Source organism: Pelmatolapia mariae, linkage group LG2 (assembly GCF_036321145.2).
Source record: "Pelmatolapia mariae isolate MD_Pm_ZW linkage group LG2, Pm_UMD_F_2, whole genome shotgun sequence".
In the NCBI taxonomy this organism is placed as follows: domain Eukaryota; kingdom Metazoa; phylum Chordata; class Actinopteri; order Cichliformes; family Cichlidae; genus Pelmatolapia; species Pelmatolapia mariae.
The window spans coordinates 27,377,967-27,394,904 of NC_086228.1; the positions used below are offsets into that span (position 1 = coordinate 27,377,967).

The 16,938-nt window shown below is 42.3% G+C and overlaps 1 protein-coding gene across 37 annotated transcripts in view; it reads right to left on the minus strand.

Moving 5' to 3' along the window:
- Window positions 1-16,938, minus strand: part of LOC134644677 (protocadherin alpha-C2-like) — a 199,885-nt gene that overhangs the window by 16,967 nt on the left and 165,980 nt on the right. Inside the window, exon 1 of one of the 37 annotated variants that reach the window (XM_063497750.1) lies at window positions 13,962-16,449. The exons of 35 other annotated variants lie outside the window; for them this stretch is intronic. In XM_063497750.1, the coding sequence (XP_063353820.1) occupies window positions 13,962-16,343 (2,382 nt within the window). In that variant the 5' untranslated portion in view covers window positions 16,344-16,449. Of the gene's footprint in view, window positions 1-1,180; window positions 4,026-13,961; window positions 16,450-16,938 lie in introns of those variants that run through there. One more of the 37 variants, XM_063497741.1, reaches the window with a different exon arrangement.

Consider the following 16,938-nt stretch of genomic DNA (forward strand, 5'->3'; position numbering starts at 1 on the left):
AGATCGAACATGACTGGCATTTAATGAGGAACACTTCAAGTGATAGCTGAACAATTACCTTTTTCTCCAGCTCTCTTTTTATCACCTAATCTCTCCTGCATTCTCGGCACTGTTCAGACAGGCTCTGGGATAAACATAATTACTAAAAATAAAAAAATAAAATAAAAAATAAAAAAATAATGTGCATCCAAAATAATGCCGTTTCACTATAACTACAAATGAGGCAAACAGTTCAAACTTCCACATAACAAAAAGAAAGAAGAGAAAAGAAATAAATGTATAAAATGAAGCTCTATGCTGAATGAAACTCAGTCTCTGCCTCATTTCTGTATTCTTTACTAATTCACAGAGCCTGGCTTATTCTTTAGTACCAAAGAAGTACGTGACCAGAAGCGGATATTTTGGTGCAGTGGGACTGGGGGCTCTTGCAGCTGGCAAACTGCACTATTTCACAGATTCTCTCTCTCCTTTTTTCTGTCTTTAGAGATGACCACCCATTGCCCTCTAAAACTACTGAATACTGTGGCACAAAGATGACCTTAGACAAACAGCACAGGCTGTGTGGGGTCACAGGTGAACAAGCAATGCTAAATCTACCAGTTTGTTTTGAAAACAAAATAAGTAAAGGGAAAGAAAGATACAGTGAGTGAGAGGAGGATTTGCACCTTGATATACAGACTCAGTGTTTACTGTGGAGGACAGACACACTTCAAGATTTTAAACCGTGAATCATCAAACATTGTGACACACAGAAAAACAATAAGTAGTCTACCAAATATTCAATTAAAAATGTTAACACCCATTCACTCAAATAACAACACAATCCAGAGAAGCAATCCACATTGTCATACCAAGCCATTATCAAGATGCAACACCTAAAGATAAGGAATGTGAAGATGAAAACTACGTGCATTAACATCATGATGAAAACACTTTCTTCATCCTAGCAGACATAGATAAAAAAAAAAGTTAGTCTAAGAGAACTAACCAATCACAGGGAGTGGCACCATGCAATATATTTTTAAAACATCACAGCCCCACAGCCCCAAATTTCAGCTTCAAGCCCACTGCTAAAACACTGCCGAAGAGAAAACCCTGAGAATTTTCTTTTTATGGTGTGCTTCATTTAGTGTTAAAGAAATCTAAAATAACAAACACAGAGATCAGACCACAAACACACCTGAATTGCTGTTGCATCTGGCATACTGAGACGCCGTACAAATATCTGGCTCTGTCCACTGTGACTGGTGACGTAGCCTGAACCCCAAGTGCCACTATGTGGCCGTCCAGTGTTGTAGAACATAAAAGTGTCACTTCCTGATGTGGCAGTCAGGCATGTCTTGTAACAGTATGTTTTGGTGAGAGACCCGTTTCCCCGCACTTCAATATAATGTGGTTCCACTTTGAGGTCACGTCGCAGGGCCACATTGTTGGCTTGCTGCCCTCCACCTGCAGCTCTTGCTGCACCCCCACCTCCAGCTGCTGTAGCGCCTCCTTCTGGCACATTTTTCTTGGACACACAACAAGGGCAACAGGAGCCAGGCTGGGTACAATAGGCATGGCATCGCACAATTGCCAGCACAAAGACAGTGACCAGGAATACAAAGGTTGTGGCACTCAAGGCAATGATGAGGTAGATAGTGACACTGGAAAGCTTTAGGCCACTGTCGGCCCTGATGATGCGTTTGGTTTCAGGTGCCAACTTCGGAGGGGACTCCATCACATGTACATAGATTGTAGCGGTGGAGGAGAGTGGGGGTAGTCCATTATCGCGCACCAGTACAGTCAGAATGAAGGAGGTGGAGTTATCTTCTATGACACGCCGTGTGGTGCGGATCTCACCTGTGTACTCATGCACCTTGAACAGATCAACATCTGTGTTGGTCTGCTCCAGGGAATAAAGCAACCAAGCATTCTGCCCAGCATCACCATCCCATGCAGTAATCTTGCTAACCAACACTCCTGCTTCAACGTTCTTCATTAGTGTCTCCATGGTGCGGCTTCCATTGGCAGGTGGGTACACTATCCTGGGCACATGATCATTCTGATCCATAACGTAAACATAAACTGTGGCCACACGACTGAGGGGAGGTACACCGTTGTCCTGGGCTTTAATCTGAAAGTGAAACTCTCGCAGCTTCTCAAAGTCAAAGGCTCTCAGGGCATAGGCCTCACCTTTATCAGGTTTGATGCTGACATAGCTGGCGATAGGGATGCCATGGTTGTTGTCATTGAGGACGGTATAGGTGATCCGTGCATTTTCTCCAGCATCAGCGTCTGTGGCCTTAACAACACAGAGAGATGCACCAGGAGCATTGTTCTCTGTAATATAAACAGTATATGACGTCTGTTCAAAACGAGGTGGGTTATCATTAACATCTGCAACATCCACTTTAAAGGTCATCTGAGATGACAGGGGTGGTGTGCCTCCATCCACAGCATTGACTGTGACATTGTAGGATGAGATGGTTTCACGATCCAGGAAAGCTGATGTGACAATAGTATAGTGATTGCGGAAGGACTTGATCCTAAAAGGCAAATTGGGCATGATCTCCAGGGTTACTTGCTTGTTTGGTCCAGAGTCACGGTCAATCACACTGATCAATGCTACCACTGTGTCAGCCCGGGCATCTTCACGTACAGGGCTGGAGAGTGAAGACAGTACAATCTCAGGAATGTTGTCATTGACATCCAAAACTTCTACAACTACTTTACAGTGTACTGCTGTGGGGGCTGGCCCCTTGTCCATTGCCTGTATATACATTTCATAAGAGTTTGTCTCCTCGTAGTCTATGTTGTTTTTTACCCTAATTTCCCCTGTGTCTGTGTCCATAGAAAACATCTGTCTGACTCTTTCTGGCGTGTAACTGCTGAAAGAGTAAAAAACCTCGCCATTTAAGCCATCGTCGGGATCTGTTGCATTTAACTTGATTACAAGTGCACCCTTTGGAGAGTTTTCAGACAGTTTTACTTTGTACACAGAGCTGTCAAATGTGGGTGAGTTGTCATTAGCGTCGAGCACACGGACATTAATTTTGGCCGTGCCAGTTCGCTGTGGGGTGCCTCCATCCATTGCTGTCAGGATAAGCTGATGAGAGGGCATCTGCTCCCGATCAAAGGACTTTTTGAGAATGAGCTCAATGTGCTTATTATTAGAGAAGGCTTTAATTGCGTCTAGAGTGAGGTGCTCGCTTGGGCTGAGTCGATACTGCTTCACAGAGTTGGAGCCGTCATCTGCATCCTGAGCGCCTTCGATGTGGAAACGAGACCCGGGCACAGCGGACTCGGACACCTCAAGCTGATATTCATCTCGAGGGAACTGTGGCGCGTTATCGTTCACGTCCAAAATCTCAACCTCCACGTTGTGCACCTCAAGCGGATTCTCTAATACTACCTCAAGGCTGCGTGAACAGGTGCCACTGAATTCACAAAATGTCTCTCGGTCAATGCGGTCACTCACCACCAGTTTCCCAGTTTTGTGGTTTATGGTGAAATATCTCCGTCCACTGTCCGATGTAATTCTGATGCGTCGAGTGGAAAGTTTTCTTAGATCCAGACCCAGATCTCGAACAATGTCACCTACCAGTGCTCCGTTCTCCAGCTCCTCTGGAATGGAGTATCGAATTTGTGCATTTGTAAGGCCACTGAGTACGACGATAACCAAATATAAAGAAAAAGGCACATTCCCTTTTACACTGTAACAGCATCGCGCCGTCACAGCCATCGCAGGCAGGCAGAATTTGCGGACGGGTTGGAGAAATCTTTCCGCCTTTTCAGCTTACTGTTGGTCCCCACCCGCCTCATTAAAAACGAGGGAACAGACCGCGCATAACTCCGACTATGTGCAGGATAAAAACCGCATCTTCACAGGTGCCTGCATAAATGAAAATTTTTCCTCCGCATCCATAGTTTGCTTTGTCTGTCCGAGTGGTGTTATTAAACGAATCTATCCCTCTAGCAAGCGTGACTCCTTTCACAGATGCCGCCTATTGCTCTCTCTCTTTCTCTCTGCGATGTGGCGATGCTGTCTGTGGGCAAAGGGGGAGGGCCAGCTTCTCGCTCAAACGACGCTGACTGCATTTCAGCACCTCCGACAAAAATAATCAAACACCGTCTAATAAAATTAAACTTCAAAAGACCAGACCTCGGGAGTTTTATCGATATATCTATCTACAAATCAAGATAAACCTGCAGCGGCATCTGTGTACTGATTTCGAAGAAATGAACACAATCGTTTTCCCTCTTTTTTGTGAGTGCCACCGCCCTTTTCATTGTGTGCTGGGAAACTGATTTATGAAGCAGCCTGGAAATTAGACTTCCTCGCTGATGCAAATCCAGAACAACACAAAAACGCTTTACTCCAACGAAAAGAGATGTGTTTTGGAATAAAAGAAACACATAAATGCAATAATTTAGGAAGGGCTCCACATAAAGGTGTGACACAATGTTAAGCGTATTTGTTCAATATAAAGAGGGTTTTATTAACTCCAGTTTTATATCACAGAAAACGCAGTGGGGGTAAGAGGAGGTGACGAGTGAACTGACCACGATTTGTCTTTTTAACCCCGTACTAAACACGTGTTAAGTGCTGCGAGACAGGTGACTTCTGTCAGAACAAACACATTTCTGTTCCTTCATGATACCGCTCTGCCCTTCAGTGACAGCTGACAATGCTTTGCACTTTAACATCAGAGCTGCAGAGCCATTAGAACTGGTTCAGTCCCACATAAAAGAAAAAGCACATGACATAATAACGTTGTTAAATGGTGACCAGACTAACCGGGTCACAGGCAAATGCTCCAGATGTTAACCTATTCCACATCTGCAAAAAGACAAGGCAGGGCTTTCCCCTAATAGGCAGTACAGATTATGTGCACAATTAAACTACAGTATTCTTGAGTAATCACATAAGGATTTGGTGAAGCACTTACAGCGTTAGAAGGATTCTTGCCAACATGCACGCCTTCCCTCGGTTATCAGCATCACGTCCTTAATTAATAGCGCATAAATCTTGCAGCTACTAAAACGCTACACCAAAAACACAGTTTAAGTTTCATCCATTAAATTAAATGGATTAAATTGCGCATGTGTAGCAGGTGGTAACGTTAACATCTTTCGCGGGGTGCCCTTAAATTACTTTGCTTGCTCGGTGCTCAGTAGCGCAGTACAATGCTGCATATTTTGGTATCGATCCAATACCAAGTAAACAAATGTCAATACTACCAATAACAGTAGTGAGACCGATATTTCTAACATATAAAGGCAATTTATATCGGGAAGAGCAGTGTGTATTTTACGTGGTGTATTTTTTTTAACCGACGTAAGTAGCCCACAATTCAGTGGGCTACTTACTGAGATTAGAAGATGAGAAGTATCGATCGCGCTAGTATGGATCTGATACCAATACCAGTTGGAATCAGTATGATATTTGGCTCGATCTGCTCACCTCTGGTTCCCAGTATACAAGTTAACTGAAGCTAACTGGAGCCTTGGGCCAAACGCGAATCAAAAGGACAGACAGTATTGGACGCTTTTGTCACGTGTTTGGATGACGACTAACAGCGGAGATTCGTGTTGAAACGTCCTGGTGAAGGCCACCAAGAATAAAAGTAATTTTCAGCAAATTCGGTGATGCATCCAGTAGAGTACCGATATCTAAAAAGTGCTAATGTGATCTGTTCACACTCTTTAAACACTAACTTGTGTAAAGTTATTCGTTGTGACGATCTGGCCTTGTGAAACCCCGAATCCTCTTCAACACGGCCACTGGGCCAAGATGAGCGTCTACCGCCCACATAATCTTTTCTCTTCCTTGGTGCTCTGCCACTGTCACCCACGCCCGGTCTGCCCACGGCGATGACAGCGTTTGGCATCTCGGGAGACAAAGAGAAGACAGTGACTCACTGGGATGCTGCTAGTGGATGAACGGATACAAAGCGATTCTTCACAATCCAAGGCGACACGAATAGGTGGCGTAATTGGAGAAGCAGGCAAATGTTATGTACGAAAGTCAGACGTTCTGTTAAAAAATGTGTTTTCACATTACGTCATTTGAATATTATTATTTTTAGTGCTAAATCCTTCGTGGATTTCTACATGTGCATTATCAACAGAGCGAGCAGCATCACTGGGTTTATATGGGTCTGCCACACTAACCGTGACATTTAGCAGATTTTCCCGCTGGGGTGTTTAAACCTTCGAGTCTGGCAATGATACAAAAATAGAGAGAGACGACGTTTATCTTATAAACAACAAACACAGAGCTGAATTTACACGTGTTCTCTGCACCGATCTTTTGCATTCCTTTCCGCCCTCCTCGCTATTTTTCCCAGCGCATTTTTTTCTACAGCTGTCTAATACTCATTCCTGCTTCATATACGCCCATCTGTTTCAGCGTTAATTGCGTGCCTCTGAGCTCTAGATTATTTCTTTCTTTTTTCACTCAAGGGTGCTGCAGATAAAGTTATCAACAATGTCCCACCTGCAAACAGACGCCTGTCACGCCTAAACAAATACTGATTTCAAAGCGCTAATTGGCTCATTTGTGTTTCCTTTTACTGCAGTTTGCGCAGTTTTTTAAAAATCACAGGTTATCAAAGGTTCGGTTCTCATCTATGTTTTCATTTATTTCTCCTTAAATATTCACACGTTCTGCAATCTCCAATCTGGACTGTCTCAAGCTGCGCTTCTGTCCGGCAGCCGCTGTTCCAGCTGATGACTGTCTGAGGGAGATACTGGGTTCTTACGCGTTTCGTGACTTTTGCAGCAGTTTTCAACGTGCGAGCTTGTGACAGAGAAATATTCTGACTTTGCCTTTGTTCCTTTTATTGCAGCAGAATATTAACAGCCCCATTACATCAATTATGCAAGATGATCACGATATTAATAACATTCTCTTCAACCTCATTACTACTGTAAGCGGGTACTCTAAAAACCATTCATATTACTTGCCCTAAGAGGTTTTTATATGGCACACCCCATTTTAGTGAGTTAGAGCTGACAACAGAGACCCTCACAGAAAATGGTCACAATTGGGCAATCATTAAGTATAAGTCCTTGCATCATTCCCTCCGTGAACACATACAAACAAAGGCAGTCATTCCAACTTAAAGGGCATTTGTGGCTGTAGGCATTTACAACGAAAATACCACTGTATAATAACATGGCTGTGTCTGAAGGGATGTCAGAAGATCTGTTGATGCTGTTCTCTCATATTTTTTTTAAATGCCAGAAAAGTATCATTGACAATATGACCTTACTAGAAAATTGGTGCATTGACACTCTTAGGCCTACCTAGTGGTTCTCTAATAGTGGTTCTCTAATAAAGTTCAGGACATTGTAATTGGAAAAAATCAAGTTTATTCTCACATTTAGATTCAGGTGCTTAGAATTTCACTGTAGAATTTTGTATAACCTTTTATTTCTTAGGTGAAGGACACGTGTGTGTCAATATGACCTAGTGTAACTGTTTTGCTATGCTCAACTGTGTTATCTGCTAACTGTTTTGCTTTGAAGAGGAAACTCCCAAGAAGACCAGCCCAGGTGCTTCCTGGAGAAAGAGTGGGAGTCCTCCCTATCCAGCAACAGCCCGGGTGGGATAATCAACTGTCATAACTGAAGAGATACAGAGAGTTGTTTTCTGAGGGTATAAAAGAGGAGCTGAGAGATCCCAAAGACAGAGCTCTCATGACTGTAGAACTGTGATGTTGTATGCGTGTTAGCTCTCCTGCATGCAGTAATTAAAAAGCTTGGCCGCACTGATTGCATTGCAGACTTTATTAACAAAAAATTCGACCATAATGCTCCCCAGTGTAATGCCACTGTGAGAGAAAGAAATCCTAAAGTATTAAAATCTGTTATTCTGGGCAAATTCATATGGTGCAAAGCTTTGCTTTGAAGTCTCTTTGTGAAATATGAAAGCAGTCACACTGTATTAGTATTTGCAGACGGAGGCAAGACACTTATAAGATTTTCATTTTTCTTAATGCTTGTTCACATAGAAGGTGAGAAGAAAAAACAGAGCAGATGTCTGTCATGAATTTTTAAAATGTTCTGAAATAAATATGGCAAACAGCTCTTTTAAGAAGAGGGAGTATCATAAGCCTGTGTCTAAAAGAATATTATTCTAAACGATTTTGACTGCCTTTGGTGGGTGTATAAAATAAAAATATACACCCTTAACACAGAGGAAGTGAGTAAAGGAATATCTTCTTCTACTGATTAAATTAAAAAACAAAACAGTATATTTAGGATATTTTTTACATTTGTTGTCTTAGTAAAAGAAGGAAGGTTAAAAGGCAAGGTCATTAGTGTTACACATTTAAACCTTCCCCAAGCGGAAGAGGAAATCTGGGCAGGAGGGAATAGAGGTGGAAAAGACAGTGAAATTGGTCCCTCTGTTGGAATAAACTGGTAGTACAAGGGTAGGACACGTGACTATCGCCCCACCGCACATCCCCAGGCTTTCTCATTAAGCCAAAGCACTAGAGTCTAATCCCATATATGAGTGTGCATGTGTTTGAGAGAGAGGGAGGGAGCAAGGGCACAGATGTCAAGCTGCAGTGGCAGTCATTTTCTTTATCATTTTCAGTATAGTGACCTCAATGGAAAAAAGCAAGCTATAAAGCCAAGGCACCCTGCAGAGGTAAAATGAGATATAGTAATGCAGAGACTGCCAATCTCACACATACATAATTAAAAAGATTTCAAAATACACACACACACACACACACACACACACACACACACACACGCGTATGCTCATGCTGTGTGTTTTTTATAAAATGCAAAAATACAAAAAGCAAAGGCTGATGAGTGCTACTGCTGAATATATGGGCTTATCACACGGTGACAAAATTGTATTCTCGTGCTTTCTCTCCCCAGTGCTCAAGAACTTTCCCATTATAAAATCTTCAAAACAAAAGTCCCATGATAAGCCAATCCTCTTCCTCAGGTGGACACAGTAAGTGGGTGTAAAAGGCATTCTCTGGGTATGATCCCTTGTGTACCTTTTTTCTAAAAAATAAAGGGTTTGAGAGAACACCAATCCATCCCTGTGGGACCCTGCAAGGGTTCTTGGTTGTCCTGATTCAGGCTGTGCATAAATCAAATAGATTTTCCTTGTGGCACTGAACAAAGCTATCAGAAAATGCAGGCAGGCTTTGGATACTTCCCTCTCAGGATGCCCTGGCTTTCTATCCTTCCCATATGGGAGGATGGAAGCCATGGTTCTGAGCATGACAAAGCTAATCTAACGACAGTGAAAAACATCCAAATGCCACTAAGAGGGAGTATGTGGGGAAGATGGGTTAGCGGAAGAGGGTGAGTAGGGGAGGGGTGGTGATAAGTTCTTCCTTTTATCTGTGACCAATTGTAAGCTTGTGATGTTCTCAGTTAGCTGCAGGGCATTTATTATATGTGCTTTTTTTTGTCCATCACATCCTCATAAACTCCCGTTTCTTTTCACCATCTCACGCTCAAGGCTCTTGTCTGTGCTGCTGCATGTGACTTCCTTCAAAATCCTGTCCTATTTTGGAACAGATTCTCTAATCTCACACACTTTTCCCTCACTCGTTTTGCTCCCTGCTTTGCCTGACTAGGCATTTGTGCTGAAGAAGCACTGCATCTTTGGACTGCATCCTTCCCTTTCTCTCTCTCTGTCTCTGTTTCTCTCAACATATCCACCATGTTTGCTTTGTGCTTGCATCTACGTAACACATGCTGGGAAGGATGCCTGGGTGGGGGCGGGTGTATACTGGCAGCTCGCTGGAAACAGACTAGTTCATCATTTCATTATGGCTCGAACAGTCGTCATGGTAACCACAGATAGCAGCACTAACCTCACTCTGTCACAAAGGACACACCCTTGCAAAGGAGACAAACAGGAAGTGCTACATAAGATGTGTGTCTGTGTGACATACAGACAAAGAGAGAACAATAAAGAACAACGTGACATACAGACAAAGAGAGAACAATAAAGAACAACGAATGAATCTGTGCTGGTCAGTCACCCTGTGTTATAACTGAGGTGAGGGCATTTCTTTGTAATGCCTCCAACTGCTGAACTCATCAGGCATGAGTTGTTGTCATGTTGCAAGCCATAAATGCTTAGCTTCGACAACGATAATGCACTTCAAAATCAATAATTTAATAGATTTTGGAGCACCAGGGAGTACAGATAAATGTTCTGATGGTTGCCTGAATAAAAGCCTCTCCTCCTCATCCTCCCCGAGCCTCTGCCCCAACCAACCGATTTAGCTGTGATTGACACTAGGTGTTGTCGGCCCCGCCCAGCCGCAGAGCCGAGTTGGGAGGGGGGGTTGAGCCTAGCGGAGCTGATACCTCGATCGGTACTGAAGCTCCCTGCCGCTACTGCCACTGCAACGAGTAGCGGAAAATTACCTGCCCCTCCCCCCATCTCTTCCTCTCTCATACACATTCACAGAGAGCTGCAGCATACAGAGCACACAAGCTAGTGGATTCCTTTACCGCAGAGAAACAGCTTCAGACATTGTTTCAGGATCCACGTTGTGCAGAGAGTTTGTGCATATAGCAGAGACTGTGTCGCACACAGAGCAACGCAATCACAAATCCCAGGTTAAGTCACATAGCGCTGTCATATTTAAATCACACGCTGACCCACTTATAAGCTGCACAGCCCATACTAGTCGCTCACAGTATTCAAAGTGTGTTTAACAGATTTGAAAAAGAGGGAGGGAAAACCCTGGATCAGTCGTCTTCACGGTGAGCCAGCCAACGAACGGAGTTTTGACAGATCAGGCCACGCTTGTTTGGGCTGAACCACTCCCTGAAATGAGGTCATACCGTCTCAGTGACTCAAAGGATCACGGATCCGGCGTTACACAGTGTACTACCAAACGTAACCTACATTATCTGAACATATTCCACCAGTTTAAAGCAACAGCGATATCAAATGCATACAAATGTCACGAATAGATGTAAAAAATCTAATAGGATCAAAGAATACGATGCGCTTCTTTGCTGCTTGACACGAGCTGATAAGGACTCTGTGCACACATTATGGATGTTTATGAAAATATATTAGATCGTATTTGCAGTGCTCCACATGTCTGCAAAGATGGACGGTAATTCTCTGATTGTTCAGAGAAGAGGAAGACGGAGGAGGGGAAAGAGGATCTTGCTTCATGAGTATATATACTATTGTGTATATACACAGTTAAACGCCTATCTATTATTAAACAAACTATCACAGTGGCCTATAAAAGCATAACTGTGTTTAACAGTTCATCGAGTGCAAGTGCAGAGCTTGACAGCTATAATATTAAAGCAAGGAGGTATGACAGTAGTATGAGGGCAATAACACATTGCATACCAATCCATTAAAAAGTAGCCATATTAATTTTTCAAAATATCTAATAAACAATTGATTTGGGTATATTGCAGTGACAGTTTGAATACAAACAGTGGAAAATTAAGAGCTCTAATGTTTGACAGAGTGACTGACTGAAATGTTTGAGACAGCCCAAGAGAATTAAAGGCCATGCATGTCTAGAATCCTCTGTGGGTATTTTTACTCACATTGGCTTTTGTTTAACCTCCTCTCTTGACGATGCTAATGCAACATTCTTATAGATACTTGAACATAACAGACGATTAGACAGACAGTTATGAGTAACACCCGTGCTTTTGCTGCTACCAGTCTAAATGTCAACTATGGAAAAGGCTGACAAATCCACTAAGGCATCAGATTTAACAGCAAATTCCAAAAGTAAACATCTGTGTGGAAGTGTGGAAGTTTGTGGATATTTTTAGACAAAAGGTGAACAAAATGCAAAGAGAGCTTAATGAATTGCAGGCAAGAAAACAAATGTCTTGATTATACCTATCAGTACAGTGCTGCTGGTGCAGGCATACATTACTGATGTGATTCAGTTGTGTTTATGAGAACTTACATCCTTGTAACTTGCCATTGACATTTCTGCTTCTACCTGGCATGGCTATTTTTGGGCATGTTAGCATCAGCAGAGGCAGATGTAACACTTAGTGCTTAAACTTTGATGTCGGTGCAAATAGAACTATACAGAGTCCCTTTCCTCTGGCTGTTAGATCTAACTACTGTCTCTTTATTCTCAGCTAAAGTCTTCTTATTCTGGCATCTCATTTTGTAGCAACATCAGTCACAGACATGGTAAAAGCCAAAAATACTATCTGAATAGTAATATCATGGCCTGACTTCATACATTTAAATAATAGTTTTATTGATGATGAATAGTGCTAGGAGTGACAGACTCTACCTGTTAACTGCCTAGCAAAAAAACCCCAACAACAACAACAAAACAAAAAACAAAACAATACACCTCATCGGAAAAAACCCCCCAAAACATTGAAACTACACTCTGGAAGCAGATATTAAGTTCAAAACTTCTTTAAACATTCTGTAAAGATGTAAAGAAATATTATGAGGCTAATAATAATCTATATCATCATCAGGAAATAGCGACATTTCCATAAAAGCATCACCCTTTTCGATCTGTTTGGGTAATGCAAAATCATGAAATCAAAATGCTTTTGATTTGATTCTATAGCCAAATCTTAATTATAGAACAGCCATAAAGCAGGACAGGGTACATCTCCAAATGGAACTAAACTGAGTGGAATGAAAGTAAATATACACACAGAAGCAGGAGTTACTGAGCTAAACTGAAGAAAGTCGGATCAGCAATAGTGGATCTCAACTTAGACATTTTCTAAATAGCATTAGCTGAGAGAATGACTGCAATACAGCTTGTAGCCACCAGCGGCAGCACTGAGCTCAGTGCCGGTCAGCTCTGCTCTGCTAACCTGGTGTTGCCAAGCGAAGAAGTTTTTAAAAATTTCACATACGAACTGTATTCGCGCTCACGGAGAATATTTTCTCTGCATGACAGAAAAAAGCAGTCGAGTTTCTGCTTCATTCAGTTCCTCCGATAAGTTTTTGTCTCCTCTTTGCTTCCATTAGTAACCGAATGACCGCGAACTATGTTGGATTATCAGAAGATTGCTTCAGACTTGTCAGGACAGTAACTCATCACAACCACCTCTGCAAAATCACTTTCTACTCCAAGAAAACAGTAAGTGTGTTAAAACTCTCTTTGCTCTCTTTGGTAGCAGCGAAGTCTCAAATAAGCATTTTTTTTTTTAAATCAAAGCTGTTTACGGCATATTAGTTGTTTTTATAAGTTGTCTTATAGTTAAATAGATTTTTGATCCCTTTTGCGGCTGCTGTGGCTATCTGTCTACCTGTTGTGAATAAGCAAACAACGTTAGAAAGGACATTTCAAGCTCCATAGATTGTGAATATTGTTACTATTGTTCTTCTGGCTAATTTTTCGTAACCTGGGTGCTAGCAACCGATTTAGTAAATGTCCACGTCGGTAGCGGAGACTATGACATCATTGTTCCCCACGTGTTTTGTTATGGATAAGGTCCTGCTAGATCCTGATCCCGTAATTTCTCGTGAAACCCTTAAAAACTGTGGCAAAACCGGTATTAAAATGTATATGGTCAGTGAACGCTCCCTTCTTACCGAGTCGGAGCACTGCATTGAGAATGGAGTGAGTTCACTGAATGTTATTGTTGTGCTGAGATTCCACACAACACCAACAGTAACACTTCCTGTATCCACGTTAGACTTCTTCGGCTCTCGTGAGCTTTTAAACGAATTCCCTCTGCAATGCAATGTAGTCTAATTGCTTAATTTACGCTATTAGTCTATTTATCGTCTTTGTACCAACAAATATAATAATTATATCGATTTTTTTTATTTCTAATGTTTTAAATGGCTATGTACCCCAGTGTAGGGTGATGCAGTAAATATTGCAAAACAGTTCTAACGGGCGCCCATGATTTCAGTACCAAGGACAGTGCTCATAATAATGTCTCATACCAAACGCCTTCAGATAGAGCAGTAAGCGATTTTAATACTCGATTTTATATCTTACCTTTTCTTTGTTAGGTAAAGTTTGAGTTCTTGTAAAAGTGTCTCCTCCGTTAATACTGATCAGTTCTCCATCTACAGGTGGAAAAGGGGCGGGGAAAACCACTACGTCACTCTTGAGTGTGTCTGAGCTGAAACACACATCATACTGCTGAGTAGCTTTAGAGTAAGACCAACTCCCGTCAGGGTGGGTGGTGATCATGGGGGCGCTGTACCTGCTGAAAGTGCCGTCTGTCCTGTGACATCTGACTGCTATTAAAGTGATGAGGCTGAGCAGAAAGATGACGGACACCGACACAATGGCGATCAGCAGATACAGGTTCAAATCCGAGAAGCTGTCCTCCTTTAAAGGCACATGTCTGAACTGAGTCTGGATTTCAGCCGTGCTTTCAACCACCACCACATCAATCGACACAGTAGCTGACAGGGAGGGTTGTCCGTTATCAGAGACCAAGACCACCAAAGGGTGAGTTTTGAGGTCATTGTCACTCATTCTCCTCCTAGTCCTGATCTCCCCGGTGCTGGTCCCGATCCTGAACAGGTTGTTTCCTTTGGGCTCAGACAGGTGATAAGAAAGCAGCGCATTGTATCCAGAGTCTGCGTCTACAGCCCTGATCTTTGCCACAAAGTATCCCGCTTCAGCAGAATAGGGGATGTTCTCACTGTTAATGGAGCCGTGCTCAGAATATGGCGCGAGGATTGTTGGATTATTGTCATTTTCATCCAGGATAAAAACGTTGACAGTGACGTTGCTGCTGAGTGGAGGAACACCAGAGTCTGTTGCCTGAACTTTAAAGTGGAAAGTTTTTAACTCCTCATAGTTAAACGACTGCAGGCTGATTATATCTCCAGTCTCAGAGTTCACGTTAATAACTGACCCTATAACATTGTGTTTGTTATTATTCATGACTTGAAATGTTACTTTTGCATTTTCGTCTACATCAGGATCATCTGCACTCATGCTATAAATAACAGCGCCGACTGGACCGTTTTCTTTTACGAAAATGTTTATCACAGGATCTGTAAAACGCGGTGCATTATCATTAACGTCAGAAACGTGAACCGTAATCACGCTCGTGCTGGAAAGAGGCGGGAGCCCTTCATCTGTCGCCATTATTGTTAAATTATACTGAGAAGCCCGTTCTCTGTCTAGAGTTCCGTCTACGACTAAAGAGTAATGATTCTTATATGTGTTCTTAATTTTAAAGGGCACAGAATCAAGTACTCTAACCTGAACGATGCCATTTTTGTCTGCGTCATAGTCTTTCACCGTTAAAAGCCCAACCATTGTGTCTAGGGGTGCATCCTCCCTCACCATGTTGGCTAAAGATGTAACTGTAATTTCTGGTGGATTATCATTAACATCTGTGATTTCAATGAGAACTTTACAATGAGATGCTCTAGGGTTTTGCCCTTTGTCTTTCACTTGGACTCGAATTTCAACTGCACTGTGTTTTTCGTGGTCCAGCTCCCCATTTACTGTGATCTCCCCTGTTATGGGATTAATGGCAAATTTGTCGACATCGTTATCATTGTCTTGGTTAATAAAAGAATATTGTATTTCTCCATTAAGACCCTCATCTAAATCTCGAGCATGCACGGAAATTACGCTTGCACCGCGCGGTGTGTTCTCGACCACTGTGGCTTTGTACAGGGGTTTGTCAAATTCTGGAATATTGTCATTGACGTCTTGCACATTAACGGTGATGTATAACGTGCCTGATTTAGGAGGTTTTCCTCCGTCTGTAGCCGTCAGTGTTAATTTGATAACAGCCTGTTTCTCGCGGTCTAAGGTTTTATGCAGTGCCATTTCAGCAGACATAGTGGGCTCTCCAACATTCTGCACATCCAGTGTGAAATGCTCATTTTGGCTCAGCTTGTAGCTCTTCACTGAATAACTTCCGACGTCTGCATCAAATGCCTTTGGGAGAGCGAATTTCTCACCAGGAAATGCTGACTCGGAGACGTTCAAAACAACCTCCGGTATCCGAAACGAGGGCGCATTGTCGTTTACATCCAAAATTTTAACCTCGAATCGATATAGATTCAGCGGGGAGCTCACAATGGCTTCTACTTCCAGTGAGCACTTCACATTTCGAGAACATAGCTCCTCTCGGTCTATTCTGTCTTTCACCAACAGTACTCCTGTCTTAACGTTTACTTGGAAATACCTCGTATTAGGTCCTGAAATTTGAAAACCTCTGGCTTCCAGTTCATTAACATCTAGATGTAAATCCTTTGCCAAATTTCCCACACTGGTACCCGGGCTCGACTCCTCCGTAATAGTATACACAATCTGTGCTGCCGCTTCACTCCATATGTAAAATACAGAGGACAAATAATAAATCCAGTTCCGGAAAATAGTCCCTTGTAGCATTCTCGTCATATCCTACTAACCAAGTTAATTAGAAAAAAAAATCACGCAGACGGTAACATTGCGCGATAAGAGTACGTCCAGTCTATTGCCCTTAAATACAGGGAGGATTTTCTGCTCCTGCTGTGACAAAGAAAGAATTACAAACCCGCTGTAAAGGGAGGAGCGTCGAACAGACCCCCCCCCCCCCCCCCCCGTTTAATCGCCATGAGCCGTTGGCGACATCTTGTGGTAATCATAAACAATAAAAAACAGCATAAAAAGAGATGCTGAACGCAGGGTTTTAATGGAATAAAATTTTGATTTACCACCTGCTAAAAAGACACAAGCAGTTCTACAGCCCCACTGGACATATTTAAAGAGGACAGCAATAAAATAAATCTATCTATCTATCTATCTATCTATCTATCTATCTATCTATCTATCTATCTATCTATCTAGCTACCTACCTACCTACCTACCTACCTACCTACCTACCTGCCTGCCTACCTACCTACCTGAAGTTAATATGTGTTGCAAGATTTTTTTTAAGTAAAAAGCTGATACAGGATAATTTGGGAGGGGAAAAAATCATTCACCTTTCTGCACTGAATGTGTCAACATTCTT